The sequence below is a fragment of the Lithobates pipiens genome, unplaced genomic scaffold (genome assembly GCF_037356315.1).
Source record: "Lithobates pipiens isolate NorthernLeopardFrog02 unplaced genomic scaffold, aLitPip1_a1.2 Scaffold_19, whole genome shotgun sequence".
NCBI lineage: Eukaryota > Metazoa > Chordata > Amphibia > Anura > Ranidae > Lithobates > Lithobates pipiens.
In genome coordinates, this window is record NW_027507764.1 from 577724671 (window position 1) to 577735168 (window position 10498).

General features: G+C 44.3%; 1 protein-coding gene across 1 annotated transcript in view; it reads left to right on the forward strand.

Annotated features, from left to right (window-relative positions):
- The window catches only part of DENND3 (DENN domain containing 3), a 138605-nt gene that overhangs the window by 59394 nt on the left and 68713 nt on the right, over positions 1 to 10498 (forward strand). The window contains exons 2-4 of the mRNA XM_077493411.1: positions 3433 to 3703; positions 5848 to 5963; positions 9213 to 9355. Of these exons, the coding sequence (XP_077349537.1) occupies positions 3433 to 3703; positions 5848 to 5963; positions 9213 to 9355 (530 nt within the window). The remainder of the gene's footprint in view (positions 1 to 3432; positions 3704 to 5847; positions 5964 to 9212; positions 9356 to 10498) is intronic.

Consider the following 10498-nt stretch of genomic DNA (forward strand, 5'->3'; position numbering starts at 1 on the left):
ACCAGGCCCATGATGTTCTTAATCTGGCCCTGCCTTTAACCCTGTGTAATCCTCGACACAGGATTACTCCAGGGGTCCCCCCCCTCCCCCCCCCTACTTTTCACTGACATTTACCATTCCCTACCAGTTGGTGCGCTATCAGCAGAATCTATTGCTTTGCTCTGATTGGACACAATCATGAATTTTCTTAAATTTCAGTTTTCTACCTCCTGTACATACAGCCACATAGAGGATCCGGTTCTTCTTTTCTAAGCATATGAGCTGCTCAGACTTGTTGTAGAATTGCCTTTTCCAGTTAATCTTCTGTATCTCTACATAAAGATGGATGAACAGATTTGTATGCTGTGATTCCAGGAATAAGATAACGATCTTAAACCTTGCTGAGTCTTTAATTACTAAAGAGCTGAGATATAATCTGCTTATTATATTTTGCCTTCCCTGGTTCCTCTCTTCCCCCTATCAACATGCTAAGGAATCTTTTATATATCAACATCCCCAGGAATTTTTTTTATATAAAGCCTTTCTGTTTTCATTACATGCCTTATTTTCCACCCTGTGACACCATCGCTGTGTCTGTTATTCTCTATGCAATGCAAGTAGATCATGGCTGGTGGGAGGGGCCAGCAGGGTGCTGTATTGTGCAATTCATTTAGTTCTGAATTATTTTTTTAATGAATTTTGACAAATTCATTAATTCTGAAATTGCTGAATTTCCGATTTAAATTTTTTTTTCAATTTCTGGAAATTTGAGATTTTAGAAATTGGAAATTTGACATTTCAGAAATTTGAATTTCGGAAATTGGAAAATTTCAAAAATTTGAATTTGGAAATTAGAAGTTTCGGAAGTTCGGTAATTAGAAGTTTCGGAAGTTTGGTAATTAGAAGTTTCGAAAGTTTGGTAATTAGAAGTTTCGGAAGTTTGGTAATTAGAAGTTTCGGAAGTCCGGTAATTAGAAGTTTCGGAAGTCCGGTAATTAGAAGTTTCGGAAGTCCGGTAATTAGAAGTTTCGGAAGTCCGGTAATTAGAAGTTTCGGAAGTTCTGTAATTAGAAGTTTCGGAAGTTCTGTAATTAGAAGTTTCGGAAGTTCTGTAATTAGAAGTTTCGGAAGTTCTGTAATTAGAAGTTTCGGAAGTTCTGTAATTAGAAGTTTCGGAAGTTTGGAAATTCAAGTTATTCTCTTTGCCATGCAAGTAGATCATGACTGATGGGAGGGGCCAGAAGGGTGCTGTGTTCAGAAGTTCCGGGAGTTTGAAGTTCCGGGAGTTTGAAGTTCCGGGAGTTTGAAAATAAGAATGAAAATTCTACAGAATTAAAATTCGAAAACTCGAAAATCTGAATAACTTACTAATAATAACTATTAAATTATAGGTATTGGAATTTCCTTTCAAATTTGGCTGTTAGTGAACGTAACGAGTAAGAATTTATCCGAAGTTATGAATTAACTGAAATAACGAATTATCTGAAATAATGAATGCCGTTTCTAAAAGAATGGAACTTGAGGATCTAATAATAATAAATAACAATAATAATAAAACCATTTTTTATTATTAATTTGTTCCATTCCATTTATTTAGATACGGCATTCGAAATTTTGGATAATGCGTAACTACCGATTAAATTTGTATTCGTTACATTCACAAAAAGCCAAATTTGAAAGAAAATTCCAATACCTATAATTTAATAGTTGGTTATTATTAGTTATTTCAAATTTCACAGATTTTCTTTCTTTTTTTTAAAAAAAAAATGTAGCTATACGTGGGCTCCTTTAAGTGGGATAGCAGGCACTGCGGGGGTGCTTATGCTCGTGGCCGACGGTTGTGATGACTCCTGCCACGAGCGATTGCGGGCACGAGAGGCAGAACACGGATGTGTGTGTGTGTGTGTGTGTGTGTGTGTGTAAATGCACAAATCCCTGTTCTGTGAGGAGAGACAGATCGTGAGCTGGGAATCACGATCTGTCATCTCCTTCAGTTAGTCCCCTCCTCCTACAGTTAGAAACACACCCAGGGAACACATTTAACCCCTTGATCGCCCCCCCCCCCCTTAGTGTTAACCCTTTCCCTGCCAGTGACATTTTATAGTAATCAGTGCATTTTTTAGCACTGATCGCTCTATAGGTGCCAGCGGTCCCAAAAATGTGTCCGATGTGTCCGCCATAATGTTGCAGTCCCGATATAAATCGCAGAGTAAAAAAAAAAAATAATAAAAATGCCATAAATCTATCCCCTATTTTGTAGACTCTATAACTTTTGCACAAACCAATCAATATACGCTTATTGCACTCTCCCAGGGGGTTACCTTGCGGGCGCGCTCCCGAGTCCAGCATTCGGTGCCCATAGACGCCGAATGCAGGACTCTGCCCCAGTTGCCACGACATTGGATTTGATTGACAGCAGCGGAAGGCAATGGCTGCACTGCTATCAATCTATCCAATCAACAGCTGAGAACCCCCTAGCAGAGAGACGGTGCATCGAGGGTTCAGGTAAGTAAAATTGGGGGGGGGGGGGGGGGCGGTCACTGACAGGTGTTTTTTCACCTTAATGCATAGAGGTGAAAAACACAAACCTTTACAACCCCTACGTTTGGCTCTCTTGTAAAAGAAAACCTAGCAACTAACTAGCTGCTGGATTGTTTATAGGCATTGGAAGGGGATGACTCTCCCCCCTCAGCTGCCTCCTGCAGCTTTCTTGGGCTCTAACGTCCCACCAGGATACCCGATCAACCACCGGCGCTTATGCCAGCTGATCATAGAGGCAAACCAAGACCAGAATGGCTCTGTTCACCTCTATGATACAGGAAACAGGAAGTTATGCGCATACATCACTTCTGGTTTCCCCTGATGTAAACAGCATCATTTTTAAAAATGAAAAGAAACCCGGAATACCCTCCCAAGTAAGAGGACGATTGTAGACACAACAGACAATGCAAACTCCAAACACAGAAAAATAAGTTTTAAAAATGAAAAGCTTCTGATCTTGGTGTGATCAGATGCTTTTAAGGGCGGAGGAGGGATCTCGGGTCCCCAGATCACTCCATAAAGAGTACTTGTCACATGCCTATTGCTATCACGGGGAACAAAAAATTAAAGGCTTTGGATGTCTACCCTAGGCTTTTACAGGTAAAATAAAAAATTTAATTAAATGCATATATAATATTATTATTTTAGAACAACCTAATAATTCCAGTGCTGTTTTTATTTTTATTGTTTATCATAAATTGTTCTATTTATTGAGATTATATATATATATATATATATATATATATATATATATATATATATATATATATATATATATATATAAAATTACCATTATTTTTACTTTATTTTTATTAAATTGCTGTTGAGATCAATTGTTTGGCCTCACAGGGCCCCTTTAAATCCAACTGTTTTACACCTCACTATATTATTCTTTGCGTCTCTCGCCCTCAGGTCACACAGAAAGGAATACGTCACCTGCAATCTTTGGAGCCGGAGATCACGTCTGTCTTCGTTCCTCCTTTCATTCCCAAAGATGAAACGGCGTCGGCATCTGCTCAGAGCAACTTCCAGCGGCTGCCGAGGCGGCGCTCCTTCCGCAAGAGGAAAGAAAAGCCCAAGTTTGAAGTCGGCTCTGCTAACGGCGGGAGAGAGACCACCACAGAGGAGATCAGTGTACCCAAAGACATCGATCTTATAGGATTGCCGCAGCTGTGCTTTCCAGGTACTCGAAACAGAATGTTGTCATGAAAGGTTACATAGTAGGTGAGGTTGAAAAAAAAGACACAAGTCCATCAAGTCCAACCTGTGGAGGTTGTATATAAAGATTTAAATAGTTCTCTCTTTTGCAAAACCATGAAATGGTGAACTTACCCACAACACCCTCCCTACACCCCCATTTCCCTCTGAACTTACCTACTTGGATGACTCTCTTTCACTGCCCATGCTAGCTGAGTTAGCTGTCTGGGTATTTGAAAGATGAGCTCTTCTACACTCTTTCTTTTGGGAGAACTCGAAGAGATACTTATCGGCCAGAGTGGCATGTGTCGGTACTGACCAATGCTGGCTCACCACCATGATGCCACACAGCTTCCAGGCTGTGTATTGCATTTTTCAGATGCCCAGACTGCTACACCGGCTGCATGGGCAAAAGAAGATAAGGAAGGAGAGAAGTGCAGCAGGGTGCGGTGGTGAGGTGAGTTAGTTCGCTGTTTGTGAAAAGGTCAACTAACCCCTGAAATCCCCCAGTGCACAAAGCACTCCTCCCCATTAAAATCTGTGCAGTGGTTGGGGTGCAGTGTGGTCAGCTGACTCCTCTCCCCCCACCATTGTCTGACCACTTCGGAGCTAGGAGATGAATACTTGATTACTATTAACTGATCGCATAGGAGGAGAGGGAGCGTGGCCTGCGCAGTCCCCACTTCCTACTAAGATGCCAGCTCTCCTTGCTGTCCAGCCATTTGTCTCCTCTGCTCCATTTGTAGTGATAAAAGACCTCCCGCAGCCGCCAGCTAGTTTGGAGAAGATTAGGATCGCTATCATGTACAACAACAAAACCAGCAGAAACACAAGACAGTAGCTATTACACTAGTCTCTCTTGGAGGCAGCAGAGGAGGAAAAGGGCTGTAAAACAAGAACGGCTGCAGAATGGAGAGGGGACACGAGGAAGGCTGCAGAATGGAATGGGGATGCGAGGAAGGCTGCAGAATGGAGAGGGGACACGAAGAAGGCTGCAGAATGGAGAGGGGACACGAAGAAGGCTGCAGAATGGAATGGGGATGCGAGGAAGGCTGCAGAATGGAGAGGGGATGAGAGGAAGGCTGCAGAATGGAGAGGGGACGAGAGGAAGGCTGCAGAATGGAGAGGGGACGCGAGGAAGGCTGCAGAATGGAGAGGGGGCGCGTGGAAGGCTGCAGAATGGAGAGGGGACACGTGGAAGGCTGCAGAATGGAGAGGGGACACGTGGAAGGCTGCAGAATGGAGAGGGGACACGAGGAAGGCTGCAGAATGGAATGGGGACGCGAGGAAGGCTGCAGAATGGAGAGGGGACGCGAGGAAGGCTGCAGAATGGAGAGGGGACGCGAGGAAGGCTGCAGAATGGAGAGGGGACGCGAGGAAGGCTGCAGAATGGAGAGGGGACGCGAGGAAGGCTGCAGAATGGAGAGGGGACACGGGGAAGGCTGCAGAATGGAGAGGGGGCACGAGCAAAGGTGCAGAATGTAAAGGGGACACGAGGAAGGGTGCAGAATGGAGAAGGGACACGAGGAAGGGTGCAGAATGAAGAAGGGACACGAGGAAGGGTGCAGAATGGAGAAGGGACACGAGGAAGGGTGCAGAATGGAGAAGGGACACGAGGAAGGGTGCAGAATGAAGAGGGGACACGAGGAAGGGTGCAGAATGGAGAGGGGGCACAAGGAGCTTTGTAGAATGGAGAGGGGACACGAGGAAGGGTGCAGAATGGAGAGGGGACACTTCCTGCCAGCCTTATCTATATATGTGACAACATGGAGGTGGGCCTTTTTCCATGCTCCCGCATACATGCATTACACCCGGGGTCCAGCTCTGGGTGTTTGTTCACACTTGAGGCATCCCTTGGCACTCCTCTTGAAATTGATTTCTGAGTGTTGGCTGGGAGAGGATATGTCACCTCCTCACCAAAAAACTTTAACCCCTAAATGTCTGAACCACTGTGCTGCAACATGCAATACACCCTGTTACAGGGTTATTGCGATGTGACCCCATTCACTTGAATAGGCAGTACCACCGCCAAAACGTGACATGCGATATAACTTTGTATATCTGACATTTTATATAGCCTTCTGTATTTTTGAGTAGTAGAGTGTATTGATAATGGCATTCTCCCCATAGGAGGGCTACCTGTAACCTCTGAATCTAAAGAAGACTATTTCCACTTCCTGGTGTTCACAGACGTTTTGGGGAACAGAACATATGGCGTGGTGGCGCAGTTCTCCAGATCCATCCAGGTATGTGACATACAGATCTTGTGATCGTCTCCTCTATTGTACAGCCTGTAATCTGATGTCCTCCCCATTCCATGGACGGATCCGCTCATTAGACAAGATAATTATAGATGTTGCTTGTGACCAGAGTGCTGCATGATTTGTTCTTTTGTTGCTTGTGACATTTATATTGCAGGTCCAGTGTATTTTTAGTTCGCACATACAGTATTTTAAAGTGATTGTAAAGTCTTGTTGTATTTAAAAAAATAAATAAAATAAAGATGTTATACTTCCCTCCTCTGTTCCGTTGGATTTGCACAGAGCAAACCGGATCCTCCTCTTCTGGGGTCCCTCTTCACTGCTCCCAGCCCCTCCCTCCTATCGAGTGCCACCATAGCCAGCAGCTTGGGATGGGGAGGCACCTGAGCCGAGTAACAGCTCCGTGTATCCATTCAGACACGGAACCCCGCCTCCTTTCTCCCTCGATTGGCTAACTGACTTTGACAGCCGAGGGAGCCAATGGCACCGCTGCTGTGTCTCAGCCAATCAGGTGGGGAGTCCCGGGTGGCTCTCGTTGGACATTGCTGGAGAGAGATGGGGCTCAGATAAGTATTAGGGGGTGCTGGGGTGGCTGCTACACACAGAAGGTTTTTTATCTTAAAGTGGTTGTAAACCCTTACAACCAACTTTGACTTACAGGTAAGTCTAGATTAAGGCTTACCTGTAGGTCCAAGAAATAGCTCCTAAACCTATACGGTTTAGGAGATATTTACCCGAAGACAGCCACCGCTGTCTACGGCGCATGCGCCGTAGACAGCGGCGCACTGGGGCAGGCCGCAGATCGCGGCGATATGCCGCGAGTGTCGGCTCGCATGCGCGGGAGTGACGTCATCTTGGCTCCGGTGAATTACAGCACCGGAGCCGCGAGACCCAGAGGTCGCTCTGGGATCCATGGCAGAGGCGAAGAGGAAGACGGAGGACCGATTCGGGGGCTTCGTTCTCAGGTAAGTTATTCATAATGAGCTAGTATGCTATGCCATACTAGCTCATTATGCCTTTGCCTTACAGGGTGTGCCTTTAAAAAAATAAAAAATTTGCCTTTACTTCCTCTTTAATGTATTAGGATAAGAAAAACCTTCTGCCTTTACAACTCCTTTAAGGTATTTTAACAATGTCAATTCCTAGCTCCCTCCCCCTCATGAACCTATTTAACCACATGCTGACCAGTGCACGACGATATACGTCGGCACAATGGCACGGCTGGGCAAATGGGCATATAGGCACGTCCCCTTTAAGATGCTCCATTGTGGGCGCACATGCGTCCGCCCACAGCGTACTCCGTGACCACGGGTCCCGCAGACTCTACGTCCACCGGGTGCCCGCAATCATGTCACTATGTAAACAAGGCATTTCCCCGTTCTGCCTAGTGACATGACAGAGGTCACTGCTCCCACCCCCCCCCCCCCCCCCCACCAGTTAGGATCACTCCCTAGGACACACTTAGCTCCTTGATCACCCTCTAGTGTTTAACTCCTTCCCTACCAGTGTCATTTACACAGTAATCAGTGCATTTTTATAGCATTGATCGCTGTATACATGACAATGGTCCCAAAATAGTGTCAAAAGTGTCCGATGGGTCCACTGCAATGCCGCAGTCCTGCTAAAAATTGCAGATCGCCGCAAATTACTACAAAAAAAAATTTTTTTAAATGCCATAAATCTGTTCCCTATTTTGTAGATGCTATAACTTTTGCGCAAACCAATCAATATACGCTTATTGCGATTTCTTTCTTTCTTTTTTTTTTTACCAAAAATATGTAGAATAATATATATCGGTCTAAACTTTTTTTTTTTTTGATTTTTGGATATTTATTATAGCAAACAGTATCAAAAAAATAAATAAAAATAAAATATATATATATATAGCTATACAATTTATTTTTTTTTTTTTAATTGTCGCTCTTTTTTTGTTTACAGCGCAAAAAATAAAAACGCAGAGGTGATCAAATACCACCAAAAGAAAGCTCTATTTGTGGGGGAAAAAGGACGTTAATTTTATTTGGGTACAGCGATGCAGGGCCGCGCAATTGTCAGTTAAAGTGACAAAAAAATGTAGCCTGGTCATTAAAGCGGTAGTAAACCCGCAATTTTTTTTTTTTAACACCTGCAAAGCAAAAGGCATAATGCACCGCATACTAGCTCATTATGAAATACTTACCTTAGAACGAGGCCCCGACATCTGGCCCGATCCACGCTGAGGGAGCTGACATGCTCCCTCTGCGTTTCTTTCGGGTATCGCGGCTCCGGCGCTGTGAGTGGCCGGAGCCGCGATATCGTCATTCCCGCGCATGCGCACGGGAGATTTCATTCCGGCCGGCCACTGCCGGATTTTCAGGCCAGAGAATCCCCTTGTGCGCATGCGCCGCTGCAGTCAGCGGCGCATACCGAGGGGAATATCTCCTAAACCGTACAGGTTTAGGAGATATTTTTTTTACCTACAGGTAAGCCTTATTATAGGCTTTCCTGTAGGTAAAAGTTAAAAAATTGAGTATACAACCACTTTAAGGGGGGAATTCTACCGGTCCTTAAGTGATTAAATAAGAACGTGCGTTTCAGTATGTTTTTAGTGCGTTTTAGGCACGTTACAGTGTGTTTTTTTTTTTTTTTCATGCATTTGACCACACTCTAGTACACTTCAGTGCAGAAAAAATGCAGCGTGTTCTACCTTTTTTTTTTTTTTTTTTTTATTTCCTGGAAACGGAAGGCACTGGAAATGACCACACTGGTGTGAACTACTGTATGCCATTGAAAACCATATCACCTACTATTAAAGATGAGCTCCGGCGTGTTCGCACAGCCCACCTGCAGAGCCCGCCAGGAAGTCGGCACTGCGCTGTGCTAATCAGAGGCAGCGAGACATTCCCCCGATGCACTGCTACAGAGATCGGGAAATGTCTCGCTGCCTGCGATCAGCGCAGTGCCGACTTCCTGGTGGGCTCTGCACGTGGGCTGTGCGAACACGCCGGAGCTCATCCTTACCTACTATCCATGTGTTTCTGATGCAGAAAAAAAAAAACCGCACTGGACGGTATATAGTGTGAATGAGCCCCTTAAGTAGTAGTGCAGGTCCTGCACTGTATAAAGAATGTAGAGCGCCATCTCTGACCGAGAACGTATTGTATCCGCCCACAAAACATGGCCGCCAGCCCCCCGTTTTGAAGCTGAATACTCTCATACTTTGCAGTGACTGGAGCTTTGTTTTTGTCTCTCTAGGAAACGCTGGGGTTGTCCAATGGACAGGCTTACTGGGATTCATCTTCCAATCACACCAAGACTTATGATGCCTACACTACCTTCGCCCTTTGTGTTATATCTAAATATCCCTACTATACCGCCCTGAAGGATTGCCTGTCATGGTAAGAGTTGATTCCGTTTTTATTGATGACTTTAGGGGGGCGGGATCTGGAACACAAATATAGATTGACCATAATTAGTGCAAGTGGTATGAAAGAAACAAATAAAGTACTGTACATGTGTGCATTTCTTACAGCTAAAGTTTAACCCCTTCCCGCCGATCACATTTAATTTTTTTTGAATGACCACAAGGTATTCTATGATTGGATGAGGTGGAGATCAGGACATCACCACCCTTCTCTTCACCTTGTCCAATCAGAGAATGTCTTGTTTTTAAAATAAAAAATAAAAAATTTCTCTGGTGGTAGTGGCATGTGAGTGACCCCCCCCCCCCCCCCTCTGTGGTTGGTGTGCAGAGATATGTATACATTGTGCCAAGCTGGCGCAATGTAACCACACGGTAAAAATCATTCCTGGAGTTTGGCTTGAAGTAATGACCGTTATCACCAGATAAATCGGTCCATAGTGGAAATGTAAAAAAAAAAAAACTGCTCTGGTGTGTAGGGGGTGAGCGGATACGGGTGAAGCGTAAATCTCATAAATCTTGCAAAAGACGGTGTTGATAAGGGTGGGCATACCAGGATGTCCCACAGAGCGCTTCCTGAGAGGAAAATATTTCCATGCCTCGCATGCCATCACGTCTCGCGAATACCGAGGAGAAGTCCAGACTCTGCCAATGGAATGTGGATAACATCAGATATGGATCAAACGAATGATAATAAATATTTGGAAGCGTGCATGTATTTTCAAAGCAGAACTCCAGCCAAAAAAAAAAAAAAAAAAGGAAGATTTAAGCAGCCAATTAAAAGGTCAAAAAGCAGCTTTTGCTGCAATATTCAACCTCAAACTAGAGATTTCCTTGCAGTGCTTTTTTTTTTTGCCCACTAGATGTCCTCAGTCTGATGTCCAGTATCATTCATCCCCCTTCCTCTGAGCCCAGGTCGTCCTTAACCCACCCACAACCTGTAAAAGGAGAAGGCAGCACAGTGATTAGCTCATCTCTCTCACTCTGCTCTCTCTTCCTACCAGCATGCTTTTTTTTTTTTTTTTATCAGCACATGTAATGATCGGCACACTTAAAAAAAAAAAAATAGACCCTCAAGATACTACCCCTGGTCATGAAAAACTAATTTATAAGTAATTGT